The sequence below is a fragment of the Hyperolius riggenbachi genome, chromosome 1, assembly GCF_040937935.1.
Source record: "Hyperolius riggenbachi isolate aHypRig1 chromosome 1, aHypRig1.pri, whole genome shotgun sequence".
NCBI lineage: Eukaryota > Metazoa > Chordata > Amphibia > Anura > Hyperoliidae > Hyperolius > Hyperolius riggenbachi.
This window is the reverse complement of record NC_090646.1, coordinates 326,414,006-326,433,962: the sequence shown is the minus strand read 5'-3', so window position 1 is coordinate 326,433,962 and position 19,957 is coordinate 326,414,006. Positions and strand designations below refer to the sequence as shown.

The window sequence follows — 19,957 nt, the reverse complement described above, 5'->3', positions numbered from 1 at the left end:
GAAATCCTAAAGGTACTCATTGGACTTTGGGCCCCTTAGCGTACTTAGGGTGTAAAAAAGTGTCACACATGTGGTACCGCCGTACTCAGGAGAAGTAGTATAATGCGTTTTGGGGTGTATTTTTACACATACCCATGCTAAGTGGGAGAAATATCTCTGTAAATGACAATTGTTTGATTTTTTTACACACAATTGTCCATTTACATAGAAATTTCTCCCATCCAGCATGGGTATGTGTAAAAATACACCCCAAAACACATTATACTACTTTTCCTGAGTACAGCGGTACCACATGTGTGACAATTTTTTGCAGCCTAGGTGCGCTAAGGGGCCCAACGTCCTATTCACAGGTCATTTTGAAGCATTTGTTTTCTAGACTACTCCTCGCGGTTTAGGGCCCCTAAAATGCCAGGGCAGTATAGGAACCCCACAAGTGACCCCATTTTAGAAAGAAGACACCCCAAGGTATTCCGTTAGGTGTATGGCGAGTTCATAGAAGATTTTATTTTTTGTCACAAGTTAGTGAAAAATGACACTTTGTGAAAAAAAAACAATAAAAATTAATTTCCGCTAACTTTTGACAAAAATAAAATCTTCTATGAACTCGTCATACACCTAACAGAATACCTTGGGGTGTCTTTTTTTCTAAAATAGGGTCACTTGTGGGGTTCCTATACCGCCCTGGCATTTTACAGGCCCAAAACCGTGAGTAGTCTGGAAACCAAATGTCTCAAAATGACTGTTCAGGGGTATAAGCATCTGCAAATTTTGATGACAGGTGGTCTATGAGGGGGCGAATTTTGTGGAACCGGTCATAAGCAGGGTGGCCTTTTAGATGACAGGTTGTATTGGGCCTGATCTGATGGATAGGAGTGCTAGGGGGGTGACAGGAGGTGATTGATGGGTGTCTCAGGCGGTGGTTAGAGGGGAAAATAGATGCAATCAATGCACTGGGGAGGTGATCGGAAGGGGGTCTGAGGGGGATCTGAGGGATTGGCCGAGTGATCAGGAGCCCACACGGGGCAAATTGGGGCCTGATCTGATGGGTAGGTGTGCTAGGGGGTGACAGGAGGTGATTGATGGGTGTCTCAAGGTGTGATTAGAGGGGGGAATAGATGCAAGCAATGCACTGGCGAGGTGATCAGGGCTGGGGTCTGAGGGCATTCTGAGGGTGTGGGCGGGTGATTGAGTGCCCTAGGGGCAGATAGGGGTCTAATCTGATAGGTAGCAGTGACAGGGGGTGATTGATGGGTAATTAGTGGGTGTTTAGGGTAGAGAATAGATGGAAACACTGCGCTTGGGTGGTGATCTGATGTCGGATCTGCGGGCGATCTATTGGTGTGGGTGGGTGATCAGTTTGCCCGCAAGGGGCAGGTTAGGGGCTGATTGATGGGTGGCAGTGACAGCGGGTGATTGATGGGTGGAAGTGACAGGGGGTGATTGATGGGTGGCAGTGACAGGGGGTGATTGATGGGTGATTGATAGGTGATTGACAGGTAATCAGTGGGTTATTACAGGGGAGAACAGATGTAAATATTGCACTGGCGAATTGATAAGGGGGGGTCTGAGGGCAATCTGAGCGTGTAGGCGGGCGATTGGGTGCCCGCAAGGGGCAGATTAGGGTCTGATCTGATGGGTAACAGTGACAGGTGGTGATAGGGGGTGATTGATGGGTAATTAGTGGGTGTTTAGAGGAGAGAATAGATGTAAACGCTGCGCTTGGGTGGTGATCTGATGTCGGATCTGCGGGCGATCTATTGGTGTGGGTGGGTGATCAGATTGCCCGCAAGGGGCAGGTTAGGGGCTGATTGTTGGGTGGCAGTGACGGGGTGATTGATGGGTGATAGGTGATTGGCAGGTGATTGACAGGTGGTCAGTGGGTTATTGCAGGGAAGGACAGATGTAATTAATGCACTGGCGAATTGATAAGGGGGGAGTCTGAGGGCAATCTGAGCGTGTGGGCGGGTGATTGGGTGCCCGCAAGGGGCAGATTAGGGTCTGATCTGATAGGTAACAGTGACAGGTGGTGATAGGGGGTGATTGATGGGTGATTGATGGGTAATTAGTGGGTGTTTAGAGAAGATAACAGATGTAAACAATACATTTGGGAGGTAATCTGACGGCGGGTTTGCGGGCGATCTAATGGTGTGGGTGGGTGATCAGATTGCCCGCAAGGGGCAGGTTAGGGGCTGATTGATGGGTGGCAGTGACAGGGGGTGATTGATGGGTGATAGGTGATTGGCAGGTGATTGACAGGTGATCAGTGGGTTATTACAGGGAAGAACAGATGTAATTAATGCACTGGTGAATTGATAAGGGGGGGTCAGAGGGCAATCTGAGCGTGTGGGCGGGTGATTGGGTGCCCGCAAGGGGCAGATTAGGGTCTGATCTGATAGGTAAAAGTGACAGGTGGTGATAGGGGGTGATTGATGGGTAATTAGTGTGTGTTTAGAGGAGAGAATAGATGTAAACAATGGATTTGGGAGGTGATCTGATGTCGGATCTGCGGGCGATCTATTGGTGTGGGGGGGTGATCAGATTGCCCGCAAGGGGCAGGTTAGGGGCTGGCTGATGGGTGGCAGTGACAGGGGGTGATTGACGGGTGATTGATGGGTGATTGACAGGTGATTGACAGGTGATTGACAGGTGATTGACAGGTGATCAGGGGGATAGATGCATACAGTAAACAGGGGGGGTGGTCTGGGGGGGGGGGGGGTCTGGGGAGAATCTGAGGGGTGGGGGGTGATCAGGAGGGGGCAGGGAGCAGGGTGGGGGATAAAAAAAAAAATAGCGTTGACAGATAGTGACAGGGAGTGATTGATGGGTGATTAGGGGGGTGATTGGGTGCAAACAGGGGTCTGGGGGGTGGGCAGGGGGGGGTCTGATGGGTGCTGTGGGCGATCTGGGGCAGGGGGGGGGGAAAATCAGTGTGCTTGGTGCAGACTAGGGTGGCTGCAGCCTGCCCTGGTGGTCCCTCGGACACTGGGACCACCAGGGCAGGAGGCAGCCTGTATAATACACTTTGTAAACATTACAAAGTGTATTATACACTTTGTATGCGGCGATCGCGGGGTTAACATCCCGCCGGCGCTTCCGTATGGCCGGCGGGATGTTGCGGCGGGTGAGCGGCGCCAGGCGGAGGCGGAGGATCGCGTCACTGATGACGCGATCGCTCCGCCCATGCCCCTACAAGGACCGCCGCCAATTGTCAATACGGCGGTCCTTGCGGGGTGCACTTCCCGGCCGCCAATTGTACATACGGCGGTCGGGAAGTGGTTAAGGTAAAAGGGTAATCCAATGTATTTGTTTTTGGTCAGCTGCTCCCACTTAACAGCCATGCTTTTGGTGTATATGCAGAGCTTCTGTTTGGGTTCAAGGTGCGTTTGTAGTTCCTGGGGGGGCTCAGCGCATCTCTGATGGAGGCCATTCGGAGGCGGCCTGGTGTTGCGCTGATCCACCTTTTGCGCAATCCAATGTATTGCCACAGGAAGTAGTTATGGAAAATTCTATATCTGCGTTTATGGGGGGCTTAGAAGTTTTCTTTGCATTGAAAGACATCCATGGCTATAATTACTAGCTAATTCCCAGTGATTTTGATCCAGGGATTGTATCAGATTGCCATCTGGAGTCGGTAAAGATCTTTATTCCCGTTTGGGGCTAATTGGACCATGACTTGTAAGGATTTTTCGCCTTCCTCTGAATGAACTGTGATATGTGAGGGTGCAGGCTAGTGTTGTACCTTGTTCATTGGTTGAACTTGATGGACGTATGCCCTTTTTCAACCCAAATAAAATAACTATCATTCTGCACCTCATCCCTGGGGCAGGGGAGGACTGGGACCATTTGGCCTGGGGGAAAAACACAACCTAGAGGCCCGGTCACGGAATCCCCAGCCCAAATACATTTGCACGCAATAAAGATATGTTTCAATGGTAGTTTAAAGCAACAATACATTTTGCATTTACGTTAAGAAAGCATGTATCCATCTTGCCTCCTGTCAGCATTTCAGGCTGGGGGTGTAATTGTGTGGGGGACATTTTCTTGTTGCACTTTGGGCCTTTGAGGGTACTATCTGCATTAGGTTTGTATGTTTTCCCTTTGTCTATGTGGGTTTCCTCTGGGCACTTTAGTTTCCTCCCACATTAAAAAAATACAGATTAGTTAAAAGGCTTACCCCTAAATTGGCTCTAGACTACAATAGACATATGACTATGGTAGGGATTAGCTTGTGAGCTCCTTTGAGGACAGTCAGTGACATGACTATGTACTCTGTAATGTGCTGCAGGAGATGTCAGTGCTATATAATATATACTATTAATATGGTTGGACATAAGACTATGGTAGGATTAGAGTGTGAGCTCCTCTGAGGACAGTCAGTGACATGACTATGCACTCTGTAATGTACTGCAGAATATGTCAGTTCTATATAAATACATAATAATCTGGTAGGACATTAGACTATGACTATGGTAGGATTAGATTGTGAGCTCCTCTGCGGACAGTCAGTAACATGACTATGTACTCTGTAGAACGCTGCAAAAGACATTTTATAAATACTAAAAAATCTCCCTCAAGGTATTCCCTGGTGGTCTTATGGTCCCTTGATCTCCATATAACTTTCCCTAATGATCTTGTGGACCCCTCTCCCCTTTACAGTAAGCCCTGGTTTGATTGTTTAGTGGTCCCCTATCCTCATTTAGCTCCCCTAGTGGTCACCCTCCCACTCTTCTCCTGTATAAACAGAGTAGTGGTGCAGCAGTGGTGCTTGACAGTCTTACCTTCTCCAGCAATGTGTCCGTCCTCCACAGCTAGTGGCCGTCTGCTCTCTGTCTATCTCTATCTCCTGCACATTGTGTGTAATCAGGCGATGTTTAGGATAACCAAGTCGTAGTTAGCAGGTGGCCGCTACAGAGGACAGACATCTAGCTGGATAAGCTGAGACTGCTGTGCTGCTACTCTGCATACAGGGGAGCACAGTAGTATAGCAGTGAGTTTCTCCTCCTCTGCTCAGTGCAGTGTTGGGTGCAGCCAGAGTCCCCTCAGTCATGGGCCTAATGCAGCCACCACCAGCCGCACCCCTTAAGTCATTGGTGCCCAGTGTCCCTAAATGAAGCAGGTGCCCCCAGCTTCATAATGCCTAGTACACACAATGCTATTTTCCGTCAGATTGATGGGTCAAATCAATAATTTCCGGCATGTCTGATCTGTTCCTGATCAAGAATGGGATCGATTTTCAGATTAGTACTACAAAAGAAAAAAAAACAAAAAACGATCCCGTTCTCGATAGGGAGCAGATCATACATGCCGGACATTATCAATTCGACCCGTGGATCTGATGGAATATAGCATTGTGTGTACCAGCCTTAAAGCTACACTGCCTGTCCCCTCCCTTCAGTATTTCACAATACCCCATCTAAAGGCAGTGACAGTACAGGGAAATGGTCACATAGGTTTTTTCAGTGCTGAAGCTTGACCGTGGGAAAGCATGTCCATACTGGGCATGTGCAAACGAGGCCCACACATGCCCAGGAGAAATAAGGCACTTGTGCATGGCTCTTTTCATTCATGTAAAAGCACTCCATTTGACTGGGCATGTGTGGATGTTACTTGCGCATGCGGAGTACAGATACAGCTCCCAGCATACCTCTCCCACTCCATAGAGGCACTACAGCTCCCATCATGCTCCTCCGCTTCCAAAGCGGCACCACAGCTCCCAGCATGCCTCTCCTCCTCCATATAGAATTAGATAGCCCCCAGGGCTCCCCAGGCTTTTTTCAATGTGAATAATGTTCCCCTGGTGCCCCTGTATTTACAGTGGCGCACACTCACCTGTCCAGCCAGCGGGCTCCCTCCATCTGTGTGCTTCATCCTCACAGGCACCTCATCTCCATGACCTGGTGACATGTACACACCGATGTGCTGCTGGGTCACTGAGATAAGGTGCCTGTGAGGATGGAGACGTTAGCACACAACTGAGCGCGTGCCGCTGTGAATACTCTGCAGAGGCTCCGGGGGTCCACTATTCAATTTTGGGAGACCAAGGGGGGCCCAGCAACCAGCTGTGGGGCCCTGGGGAACAACCCAACAATATATGGAGTAGGGGTATGCTGGGACCTGTGGTGCCTCTAGGGAAGGCAAGGAGCATGACAGGAGCCGTGGTGCTTATAGGTAGGAGCTTGCTGGGGGCTGTGGTAACTTTTGAGGGAAAGAGACCTGCTAGGAACAGTAGTGCCTCTATAGGGGGAAGACTTGATGGGGCTATGGTGCCTCCATGGGGGGGGGGGGGGGGGGCATGCTGGTAGCTTTAGTGCCTCTATAAGGGAGGGGGAGACTTCCTGGGAGATTTGGTGCCTCTTTTGAGGGAAAGGGACATGCTGGGACTTGTGGTGCCTTTATGGAGGGGAGGGACATGCTGGGAACAGTAGTGCCTCTATGGGGGGAACCTGCTGGGAGATATGGTACCTCTCTAGAGTGGAAGGGGGAAAACGGGCTACCTAATGCTGTGGAGTGGGGGAGGGGTGTCAGAAACTTACAGGCATGCAGAGTCACAGCAGCAGAAATTCCCAGCCATGCACAGCAGCAGAAGAAATTCCCAGCCATGCATCTGATTCTCTCCCAGTGCAGTGTGGTGTCTCTCTTCTCTGGGGCCCTGGCTGCTTCTCCCCATGAATGCACACCACACAGAGCAGCCTGGCAAGTGTGTCTCAGCGTGGTCTCCACAGGCCGGGGGGCGGAGCCTACACACATACACACAGTGCACCACGCAGTCTGTTGGTGCACAATGAGAGAGGATGCCGGGAGAAGCAGGAGCTTTCAGCCAATGCCCTGCTCCCTGGCCCTACTGAGTAAGCCTATCAGAACAGCAGTGGGCTGCTGGGGGCGGGGCTGAATCGGGTGGCTGCAGAGCTGCTCTAAACTATTTTACCACCGCACCGGCCCTGATCGATTGAGGTGGCGGCGGCCCGGGGGGAGAATGCCACCCGTCCCCCCGGGCCAGTCCGCCTATGCTGTGGGGCCTCTAAGGCACCCTCCCATTCTCTCCCACAAAACCTTTCAACCACATGATTCTTCTACCTGTAACATTGCAGATTAAAGCAGCAATGTAGCAGTATCAGGTCCAAATTGTATTATTGCCTTTACCACTTTCACTTACCTCTGATCTGGTCTTCTCACACACCAGATAAAGTCACTAGACATGCAAGAAGACTGAAAAGCAGTGGTATGCAAGAGCAACAGCTGCAGGGAAGATGAAGATCTATACGTGTTGCTGGATAAATTAAAACACTGTGTCACGATTTCATCTCCACCTAGCTCCAGCGATGGATTGGGAGGCCTCCGAGGTGCGGTGTGGGGGTGTGCAATCCTCCAAGTGTGTTTGGTGTCTTTGCAGGTCCTGCGGGCTCGAGGAGGCTTGGTGTATGCTCTCCAGTGCCACCTCTGAACCAGGAAGTGGTTGACTGTTCGTCAGTCAATCTCTAGCACTAGGCTCAGCGTTCATTGGCTGGCCACTGTGGGAAGATCTCCTGATTGGTGCAGTGCAGTATAAAAGACAAGTTGGCACAGTTTTTAGTTGCCTGAGATAGCATTTAGTTGCTAGAGCTAGCTGCTGGACATTCCTTGCTATAGCACACTCTTTGTCTGAATCTTTGCCTAAATCTCTACCTGTTTATTTATTGCCTGCTGACTTAATTGACTTTTGCCTGTTTGACCACTCTTCTGTGTCATCCTTGTTCCTTTCTCATCCTATGTGTATGACCCATGTCTTACTGACTACGAGATTATTCATGATAAGGATTGATTGTCATCTGATACACGAGTATGACCCCTGGCTTTCTGGTTACGAGATTGTATACAATTGTGATCTGACATTTGTAATTTGCCTGTATCATAGCTTTGTGGGAACTGGTATTGCCATTGCCTTAAAGGCCTTCAGTCCCTAGACCTTGAGCATTAAAGAGATCCTGAAGTGAAAATAAAAAGTCCAAATAATACACAGGTCATACTTACCTCCTGTGTAGTCTACTCCTCAATCTCTTTTTCCTCTCCTGCGTCCCATTTCTCCACTGTGATCAATTAATTCTCCGTCCTCCATTTTGAAAATTAGCATTACCCCATAACAGCTTTTTGGTCAGCACACTGTTATACTGTAATATCACCCACTTGAGCCATAGGGAAACATGGATATCACCTTGCACATTCAGTTGTAACTGACAGCTGCTGAGTCATAACTGGTATATTTCAGTTCTGACAAAATATTGTCAGAACTGGAAGGGATCACTGTAAGAAGAAAATAGAGACTTTTTGAGAGGAACTGACAGTGAGGTAAGTATGTAATATTCATTTGCAGCTACGTGATGTGTTTATTTTAAATAATTTTACTCACTTCAGGTTCCCTCTAAGAATCAGACAAGACAAATAACATTTATATTGTGCTTTTCTCCTGGCGGACTGAAAGCGCTAATCAAGAGAGTTACCCAGTCAATAAAGATTGTGCTATACTTTTACTAGGACATAAACCAAAACCAATGAAGCATGCTATCCACAAACTGACACAGCATATTGCATCCTCAACCAAAGTTTGCATTGCCTCGCAATGGAAACAACGGCACATCCGGTATAAAGATGTCCTGGACAGGATTTCAAAAACAAAATGATCTTTGAACATATAAATGCCAGGGTTACTGATAACATGCAAATTTTGAAAGGGTCTGGCAACCTTGGGTCAATCATAGGAGCACTCCTAAGATGGACAACATTATTAATGGGTAAACGGCCTCTACTTTCAATTAATATACCATTACTACAGACTGGTCTAAAACTTGCACAATTTTGTACTTGCATGTAACCCTGTCTCTACCCTTTGTATGCACAGCAACTTTTTACCTCTATGTTATGTGTTATAACCAGGCAAATGTTATTGCCTTATGTTACAACATTTGTTTACTTATTTTTTATGTACCTTGACTTTTAATAAAAGCAACCATTGAACACTAAAAAAAAAAAATCTAGTACGGACAAATATATGAAATTCGATACATTACGATAGTATCATTGAGCGCAATGAGACTACTGTGAGATACTTATGCACAATGGAAATCCTCATTTTTTTTCTTGCTCGTGCTTCTGTAATATTCAGTGTTTGTATAGCGGGAACATGTACTGATAAATTCTAGGCTGTTGTTTGTAATATATATATATATATATATATATATATATATATATATATATATATATATATATATATATATATATATATATATATATATATATAAAATTGGTACACAGAAGTCATGTCTGGCATCACTGTCACCTAAGCAATTCATGATTTATTTATTGAACAGTGATGCAGATGGAGAATTTTTAGTTCTAATAGGCCAGTTGTTCTGGGAAACTGTGATAGCAACTTCTAATACATTACTAGTATAAATAGCAATGATTCATGGGCAGTTAGGGATCACTGATCTTGGCATGTGAGTGTACCCTAAGACCTTGGCATGTGACTCTACCCTATCCTCTTTCCAACTTTTTTTTAGTTCAAGTTTGTTTTTAATACAACTATATAATGTAGGTCCACTATACGTGAATATGTGAATTGTATGTTTTTGAAAACATTAAAAGAGTATCCGTTCTGACCATGATATAATAGTGCTTTATCAGTACTTATAGTGGATGCCATAATATTGAATCTGTCTTTCTTCTATCCAGGATCACATGGTAAGGGAGGAAGCTAAGAGTCTCACCCCCAAGCAGTGTGCTGTGGTGGAGCTTGCACTGGACACTATTAAGGTAAAAACTTTAACCCTAACCTTATTGATAAAATTAAACCAGAGCTTTCCCTGTCAGTAATTAGACTGTAAGCTCATTTGGGCAGGACTCTCTTTCCCCTTATAGGTTGTTAATGCTGTGCAAAGTGGTTACATATTTTCCACCTTCATGGGGGAGGGATTGCTGACCTGTTCAATTGTTCATTTATCTGTAACCCATTTCCTTCTGTTTGTGTTGTATTCTCTATTGTACAGTGACACAAAAGATGCTGGCACTTTATACATCCAAAATCATTATAATTAAATTGAAAACCACAACGTGAACATTTGTGCCTGTATCATATCATTGTGGATTTAAAGTGCACTTGAAGTAACATATAGCACCTGAAATGCTTGAAGTAACATATAGCATGATGAGATATATGTGTACCAGTTGTAGTTAAAAACTTTTTTTTAAAAACACAGATTAGCATTGAAAGGAAAAAAAAAATTAAACTTATCTTTTAAAAGATGAAAGATAAAAACATAGTAGCACTGCTAACACATACTTGTTTGGTGATAAAACAGTGGAAGATGATACTAATGAATAGCAATATCCTCAGCTTACATTGCAAGGGATAACTTCACTCCTCTCACTGCACTGATATATACAAAAATACACTCCCTACATAAACAACCCTGCATGTTTCAGCTCCTCTATAAATTAGTATCATCTTTCAAAGTTTTGTCACCAAACTAGTATGTGTCAGCAGAGCTACTACATTTTTATCTTTCATCTTTAACTAAAAGTTACATTTTGTTTTTCCTCTTTCAAGGCTAATCTGTGTATAAATATTTAAATCAGGTGTTTGTTCTGTAGTTAAAAACTTGCCTGTACCGTTTTAATTCTCCTTGTAAGGTTTAGTAGTAAAGGGCTATAGACGTAGGCATAATACTCTAGAAACACTTTGCAAGCAGTGCAGCCCTAGGCATAGTACTCTAGAAACACTTTGCAAGCAGTGTACGTAGCCTTACCTCAAAAAGGAGAACATGCACCCAAAGACACAGGAGCACCACTGTGACATCCATGTAGAACAGGTGGCGGTATGTGATTGCTGATGTTTTATAAAGGCGGGGGGGGGGGGGGGGCAATTGAAAAAAAATTGGGGGGGGGGGGGTTCACATAATTCCAAGGTCAGATTAATACAATAAAGTTGTCTGTGCCTGTCTCATTGCAGCAATTTGACCTAAGGAGAAGCTTAGATTTTAGGAAACACCTTGTTTCAAGTCCTGAATGGATTACTTTAGTCAATTAGTTTTACCTGGAGCTCAGTTAATTACACTGGTTCCAATTCTGTTGGAAGGTTGTTGTTTATATTTTTATAATATGCTTCTTTGTAAATAGTTAGGGCCCTTTTCCACTAGCAATCGCAATCACAAACGCCAGCGATTGCGATTGCGATTAGCGATTTCCAAATCGAATCACTGTAGTGGAAAATACTTCTTGTGATTTCTATGATAAAGTAACAACTCTAGCAATTTAAAAATCACTAGCGATTTTGCGATTCAGCAATCACAATCGCTCTAGTGGAAAAGGGCCCTTAGTGTCCGACACACCATCCAGTTATACCAGTAGTTGCTGTAGAGGCAAACTATCTTTGTGCAAATATCTGCACGCTTCCTATAACTGAACTTATTACTCTGTACTGTATTGTTTTTTTTCCTTCCATGTTTTTGTTCTGAGATTAATTTGCAACATATTCATATATTGTTTATATTGAAACTTGTTTCTTCTTGACAATTTGGAAGTAAGAGTTAGCAGCAAAATAATAAATCTATAGTTTTTTTTCTCTTTGTTGACTCGTTAACACTATGCCTCATAGAAGATATTCAGTGTTATTGCAACTATAACTTATGTCACTTGTTTTCCTTTTGTGTTGCAGCAATATTTCCACGCTGGAGGTGTTGGTCTCAAAAAGACTTTCTTGGAGAAAAGTCCTGACCTGCAGTCTCTGCGCTATGCACTCTCTTTATATACACAGGCTACGGACACACTTATCAAAACCTTCGTTCAAACGCAAACTGCTCAGGGTGAGAATGCATCTTACACCACACATCACAGATTCCTTCATACATGGTGATGTAATACATTGATGGAAATTATGTATATAAGTTGAATAGTCAATATTTAATTGATCTCCTATTTACTTTTAACATGTTGAAAGCAAGAGAGAAAGATTATTGGGAATTTCTTTTCTCTACTTTCGTGAGATGAGCTGGCAATTTTAATGAAAATCATTTCAAATGTATTATTCTTGGAAAGATCCATTCAAAGTTAAATTTGCCCAATTTCTTGCCTCCACAGGCATCCTTTAAAAACATCATGTAGAATTCTTCTTACAGCCACTTTTATTGGGACTGTAAGCCAGCACTCTCCTTTCTACAAGGAATGCTAATACTCTGATAGCAACTAGGTGATAGTGAATGCTTGAATGATGGGCAGGTGTGATGTGTTATGAATGCTGTGTTTAGCTGGCAAATGTTTAAGCTGATAATGGGAGCTCCTCTTCATTTTTAATCTAATTATTTAGATGTGTATGTTAAATGTATGTAAATCCAGGTTTTTACTAATAGTGTTTGTGAGTTGATTTTGTCTTGAGTCACTATACATGTTCATCCATTCAGGTCCAAACCATACTATCTTGATGATAGGAAGTTTGATAAGGATGTGCTCTGAACTGACATGTGTAACTCCACACTAGCATACTTCTTTTTAAAGGGTCTGTAATATTTTGTATTTGTACTACTACATTGGAGGACATTCTCATGCTTCTTATGACTTTTTAGAAGAAGTTAAAGAGGAGCTGTTAGGTATAAGGTCTCAGAGAAAATAAACCCATATATCAGTAGCTAAAGATTGGCTGTACTTACATTACATATGCATTTCACTGTCCACGTTTGTACTTCACATAATTTTTATATAGTATTTGCAGAGAATGATGCTCCTGACAGCTCATGGCAGGTTCCATGTTTGTCTGTCTCCTATGAAGCCAAATGTGTCGTCATGTCCTGCCTGCTTCCTGATGATTCCACTCTCACAAACGCTGGCAATGAATAACACTACTGTGCAGTGAATATTAATTAGCCATGTGGCTAGGAACAATAGCGAACTCCTGCAGTGTACTCTGCCCAAGATTTATTAGTGCTGTGAGCTAGACTGTTACATGCTGTTGAAACTTGAGCCTCACTAGCAGCCAGGGGAGGGCCCCAGAATGCTTTGCAGTATCTGTTATTCGGCTTGCGTCCTCCTTAGGAGCCTGGGAATACAGAGCCTTGCTGTCAGCAAACATCTAAAGTAAGAAAGATTTTTAACTGCAGTATTGCCTTTTTGGCTTCCTTCTAAACTGTTTAACACAGGAGAATAGAGGTTTAAATTAGCTTTTGCAGCCTGACAGTTACTTTTTAAAGACATTTTTATAGATGGTTTAGAGTTTCTTATTGTGTTTAGGGCTTCCACATTATAACCAGTTTTACAGAAATTAGTTTTGTAGGGTAGAATTTTATTATGAATGCTGATATCCAGATTTGACGCAAACTCCTCTGACAACAGATATTTTGTTTCTTTACCAAAATCTTGTTAGATCTGTGGTACAAAGGTTATAAAAGACCCTACTGTATTGGAGTTCATTCACACTGGGAGTATGTGATGGTTGTGCGTTATACCGCAGTGTATAACTATTGCTTTGCTTTTAGATGCAGCACTGACCCTGTTCAATTACACTAAAAGAGGTAGCACTGTGCTGCATAATTACTTCCTGTGGCAATGCATTCCACATCTTAATCACTCTTACTGTAAAGAACCCTTTCCTAATAAATGGCTAAAACGTTTTTCCTCCAAGCGAAGATCATGTCCTCTAGTCCTTTGAGAAGCCTAGGGACAGAAAGATCATCTGCCAAGCTTTTATATTGCCATCTGATTTATACATGTTAATTAGATCCCCTCTAAGGTGTCTTTTCTCTAGACTAAATAAACCCAGTTTATCTAACCTTTCTTGGTAAGTGAGACCTTCCATCCCTCGTATCAATTTTGTTGCTAGTCTCTGCACTTGCTCTAAAACTGCAATATCTTTCCTGTAATGTGGTGCCCAGAACTGAATTCCATATTCCAGATGTGGCCTTACTAGAGAGTTAAACAGGGGCAACATTATGCTAGCATCTCAAGTTTTTTATTAGCATTAGCTGCAGTGGCTTGGCATTGAATACGATTATTTAACTTGTTGTCGATGAGCACTCCTATGTCCTTCTCCAAGTTTGATGTCTCCAACTGTATTCCATTTATTTTGTATGGTGCTAGACCATTGGTACGGCCAAAATGCATGACTTTACATTTTTCAACATTGAATTTCATCTGGCATTTATATGCCCATATAGCCATCCTATCCAGATCCTGTTGCAATACGTCACTATCTTCCTGAGAGTTGATGATTCTGCACAATTTTGTATCATCTGCAAAAATAGCAACATTGCTTTCGACTGCATCTACTACTGTAGGTCATTAATAAATAAATTGAAGAGCACTGGACTCAGTACAGACCCCTGTGGGACCCAACTGGTAACAGTCACCTATTTTGAGTATGATCCATTGACCACAACTCTTTGTTTTCTGTCCATTAGCCAGTTCCCTATCCATGCACACATACTCTTCCCCAGTCTTTGCAAAGGCCTTTCAACACTGTTCCCCACAAAAGTCTGGTGCAAAAGTTGAGGATGCAAAGTCCAAGTATATCACATCTACAGCATTCCCAATATCCACATTAGCGTTCACTACCTCAAAAAAGCTGAGCATGTTAGTCAAACAGGACCTGTCTTTAGTAAACCCATGCTGATGCTGAGAAATAAGATTATTTTCTACTATGAAGTCATGTATAGTATCTCTTAGTAACCCCCTCAAATAGTTTGCATACAACTGATATTAAGCTTACTGGTCTATAATTTTCTGGATCTGATTTTTTGCCCTTCTTAAATAATGAGAAAACCTGGGCTGTATGCCAATCTACTGGGACTCTGCCAGTTGAAAGAGAGTCACAAAATATAAGATAAAGGGGTTTATCTATGACTGAACTTAATTCCCTTAGGACCCGAGGATGCATGCCATCCGGGCCAGGTGCTTTGTCTATTTTTAATTTATTTAGTCTTGCCTTCACTTCTTCCTGCGTTAAGTATTTAATATTACAATTGGAAGATTGAGACTCTTCTGCATCTGTAATTTGCAACAGTGATGTTTCCTTTGTGAAGACAGAGGCAAGAAAGCATTTAATAACTCTGCCTTACCTTGGTCATCCACCATTGAGTTCCCACCCTCATCCTTTAGGAGTTTAATACAGTAAACTTTTCTTTTTTTTACAGTTGATGTACTTGTAAAACTTCTTTGGGTTAGATTTGATATCCCTAGCGATTTGATTGTCAGATTCAGTCTTTGCCAGCCTAATTTCTTTTTTACAACTTTTATTGCACTCCTTATAATTGCTTAATGCAGCCTCGGTCCCCTCCTGTTTTAGGACCTTATAGGCATTCTTTTTCAACTTCATTTTATCTCTAACCTTTCTATTCATCCATAGAGGCCTTTTTTATTCCTAGATGTTTTGTTTCCATATGGGATATATGTACTACAATATTGATTGAGAATAAGTTTAAAAGCTTGCCATTTACCTTCAGTGTCCTTCCCTTGTAGTACATTATCCCAGTTCACCAAACGTAGTGCCTGCCTAAGTTGATTGAATTTTGCTTTTCTAAATTTCATAGTTTCAGTGGTCCCGCTGCCCTGTGGCCTATCAGTCACCAGATCAAACGTTATCATGTTGTGATCACTATTTCCCAAATGTTCTTGAACCTTCACATTTGATACATTATCTGGTCTATTTGAAATTATCAAATCCAGTAACGCAGTTGGTTCCGTTACCATTTGTGTTGCCAGAAATCTGCTGCTTTTACCAGAATGGGTAGCCTCAATACTCCAGTCAATGTCTGGAAAGTCACCAATACCTATGACCTCATTTTTACTTGCAGCTTTTTCAATCTGCTGTAGTAATCGCAGTTCTGGAGGATAGATACAATTGTTTATCTCATTAGTTAATTTTCACCTTGGATGTCCTTTAACAAAGAGACAAACTCCTCCACCTTTTTTCCCTGTTCTATCCCTCCTAAACACATTGTATCCCTCTAAATTCGCTACCCAGTCATGGATTTCATCCAGCCATGTCTCTGTTATTCCCATAATGTAATAGCCTTTGTCAATCAGAATGAACTCTAGTTCGTCCATTTTATTTGCAAGGCTCCTAGCATTGGTTACCATGCGCTTTATATTTTTACCACCACGTTTTCCAATTTTGGTTAAATGAAATGTGCTACTTGAAGTTTTACGAACCTCCTTACTCTTTACACCGCCCCCACCCCCCTCCACCCCCCATAATGTTAGGCTCCCACTGTCTTTTTACCTTATCTTGTCTACATATTGAGACTTTACCCTCCCGCCTCCCCCATATCCTAGTTTAAAATCTCCTCCAACCGTTTTGTCATCTTCCCACCCAATGCAGCTGCACCCTCCCCATTAAGGTGCAGCCCATCCCTGCTGTAGAACCTGTAGCCGACTGCAAAGTCTGCTCAGTTCTCCAGGAACCCAAACCCCTCCTTCCTATACCAATTTCTTAGCCACTTATTTAACTCCCTAAGCTCCCTCTGTCTCTCAGATGTAGCGCGTGGCACTGGCAGTATTTCAGAAAACACCACCTTGGAGGTCCTTGTTTTAAGTTTATCTCCAAGTACCTGAAAATCATTTTGAGGACCTTCCATCTCCCACTAACTTTGTCATTGGTGCCAATGTGTACCATGACAGCTGGGTCTTCCCCAGCCCCACCCAATAATCTGTTAATTCGTTCCGCTACATGCCGAACCCGAGCACCCGGGAGACAACAGACTGTATGGCATTCACGGTTTCTTCAACAGATTACCCTATCGGTGTGCCTAATAATTGAATCCCCTACCACCAGTATCTGTCTAGCATTAGCTGCACTCCTATTCCCTTTCTCGTTGCAGCGGTCTTCCCCTTGGTTGCTAAGGGACACATCCTGCTGCAGCGTTGCTACGCCAGAATCATCATCCCCAATATTACGCAAACAGGCATACTTATTATGGAGTGTAAAATCGGGACTAGCCTCCCTGCCATTTTTTCCCTACCCCTTCTAACTGTGACCCAACTAGCGGCTACCTCTGCTTCTCTCATCTTCACCTCATCTTCAACTGTAAGAGTAAAATAAGCTACTCGCCTTTTCTCTGCCCCTTGCCTAGTCTCAAGCATTGGGATCTGCCACAATCGGCTGGGTGGAATGCTGTGGAACAATATGAAAACCCAAAAGAACAGAGATCTCTGAAACGCAAATGTTCCTTATCCCTACGATAGTTGCCATCACAAACCTTTCAGCAGGTGACCCAAGAAGGCTTTGTTGGTGTCCAGGGGGCGTCTTATTTTCTATTTGACATAACATCAATGCAGAACCTTCTGAAACTGTAAGCACTAGAAATGGTTTTTCCCATTTGTGCCTGTTGCTAATTTCACTAGCCTTTAAAGCCTTATAAACAACATTTCCCACCACTTCTCATACCCACTATCCTGGAAAACTGTAATGTACCTCATGGAAATAAATACAAAACAGAAACACCATAATGGCATAGTTTTTTTGCTCTAGTCTGATAGAGCTTGGATTGTGACTTGCCATCCTTGGAGGCTAGTATCTGCTAAGTCACCTATTTTCTACTTAGTTTATTATTTATTTTATAAAGCACCAACGTATTACGCAGCACTGGACATTAGTTAAAGTTACAGAAAATATTTAGGGGTGACATACAGCAATAAGACAATACAGGAATACATGCAAACCAGATCACGCAACATAGCATGAGTACAAGGCAATGCTTAGTCAGTCACTGGATGGGAGCATGGAGATTAGACCAGTCGTGTTCACTCAAGAGTTCACTCAGATCTATAGGATGGGTGTACAGTAATGGAGGTGCGTGAACAGGTAAGAGACACAAGGAGGAGGGCCCTGCTGAAGGCTTACAATCTACAGGGAGAGGTAGGGACATGAAAGGTAGGGTATCAGAGTACAGCTGCGGGTTTAGCGCACTAGTGAGGGCGGGTAGGCCAGAGTGAAAATGTGCATTTTAAGGGCTTTTTTGAAGATGTCGAAGGAGGGTGCAGCCCTAATGGGGGATGGTAGGGAGTTCTATAGTGTTGGAGCAGCTCTTGAGAAGTCCTGGAGTCATGCATGGGACTGGGTCATGCAGGGAGAGGTCAGGCGAAGTTCATTGGAGGAATGGAGTGAGTGGCTAGGTGTGTACTGAGTAAGATCGGAAATGTAGCTCATGCAGGTTTTGTGGGCAGATTTGTAGGCTAGACACAGTATCTTTAATCTGATTCTGGACTGCATAGGAAGCCAGTGGAGGGATTCACGGAGAGGAGCCGCCATGGTGGAGCGATGGCAGGAGTGGATAATTCTGGCTGCTGCATTCATGACGGACTGCAGCGAGGCAATTCGGGTCATAGGGAGACCAGATAGAAGGGCACTGCAGTAATCAAGGCGGGAAATTATGAGGGCATGGATGAGGAGTTTGGTGGTGACAGAGGTCAGAAAAGAGCGGATCTTGCAGATGTTGCGGAGGTGGAAGTTGCAGGACTTTATGAGGTTTTGGATGTTGAATGATCTCAAGCATGAACATTATTGAGTAAAAAAGAATAAATATGTTTTCATGTTGTATTTCTCTAAACGTTATAAGACACTTGGTGCGTAGCCCACACCTTAAACAGTCAAACCAGCATTTTGTTTTATGCTGTTTTCTATTCCTCCTATAAGCTCTTTCACAATGACATGCATTCACCTATGCTGGGAAATATCTATGGAGGTTTTCTTAACTGGGACAGCCACTGGTGCTAAATACGAGTTAGTATGCTCAGCTTTCAGAATGTTATGTCTGGAAGAACCATCTCAAAGAAAAACGGCTTCAGAATGAATCATACTAAATGGCAGGCATGGACATTATTCCTTTCTGTGCAAGGTTCAAATACTGAACTTAATTTTTCTTTCACAGCACAATTGCCAATCTTTGAACATTTGATGTACAAGTGTTAAATGATTCATGGTTACACTGCCCTATGGTTTGGTTCTTCCACTCAGGAAATGTTCTTCTCATTTACAAACTTTGATATAAAGTTACCCGGTTTCCCCACACAGGTTACTTAAAACCCTTTTATGTTTGATAATGATGACGCTATAGACGTGCCTTATAAATATACGAATAATAACTCTCTATGATATACCGGTACTGCATATACGCTAAAAAAAAGTATACAGTATTCCATATAACTAATGATGGTGTAAACAACCGTCTATTCTGTTAGCCAGGCTTCAGGAAGAACCTGGCTTCTCGTATGTCTAATTGGTCAGAATCACAGGGAGCCTTTTTTTTCTTAAAATCTTCACTTACAGTACATTCTATACAGTTATCTTATGGTTGCCACTAGAGGTCACCAATGTCTCATTTTTGGAATTGAATAGCTGAAGGCTTCAATATTTCACAGCTGCATACTGTATACAGTATGATGCTTCTCAAAAGGTTGGAAAACATACACGGCTTTCCTTGCTGGTTTCATAGATTGCTTTTATGTATGATGATGATCAAGTTTCATGTACCGATAAGCATACTATTATCTAAACCCTACTGCTAGATATGCCAATCTATTCAAAACTTAAAGAGGAACTGTCGCAAAAATCTTAACATTTAAAACACATACAAATAAGAAGTTGATTTCTTCCAGAGTAAAGTAGGTAGTGGAAATCTGACATTGCCAACAGATTTTGGGCTAGTCCATCTCTCCATAGGGGATTCTCAGCATGGCCTTTATTCTTTATAAAGACACTCCCTCAAAAACATTTATACAAAGATGCTGGCCAGCCTCCCTGCTCAACGTACACTTTTTTTGGCAGTGGGCAAACTAAGTGCTTTTAAAAATAAAGAAAACCCTGAGAACCCCCTATGAGAAGATGGGCTAGTCCAAAATCTGTCGGTAATGTCAGATTTCTACTACTTACTGTAAGTGACCGCAACATAGGAGAAAATTAATTTATGGCTCATTTTATTCAGGAAGAAACGTACTTCTTATT

General features: G+C 43.2%; 1 protein-coding gene across 12 annotated transcripts in view; it reads left to right on the top strand.

The window, feature by feature from the left end:
• UNC13A (unc-13 homolog A) overlaps positions 1 to 19,957 on the top strand; it is a 384,964-nt gene that overhangs the window by 332,641 nt on the left and 32,366 nt on the right. For 11 of the 12 annotated variants that reach the window (XM_068233882.1, XM_068233881.1, XM_068233874.1 and 8 more), the window contains 2 exons: positions 9,706 to 9,786; positions 11,687 to 11,834. In XM_068233882.1, the coding sequence (XP_068089983.1) occupies positions 9,706 to 9,786; positions 11,687 to 11,834 (229 nt within the window). Of the gene's footprint in view, positions 1 to 9,705; positions 9,787 to 11,686; positions 11,835 to 19,957 lie in introns of those variants that run through there. The other variant, XM_068233877.1, reaches the window with a different exon arrangement.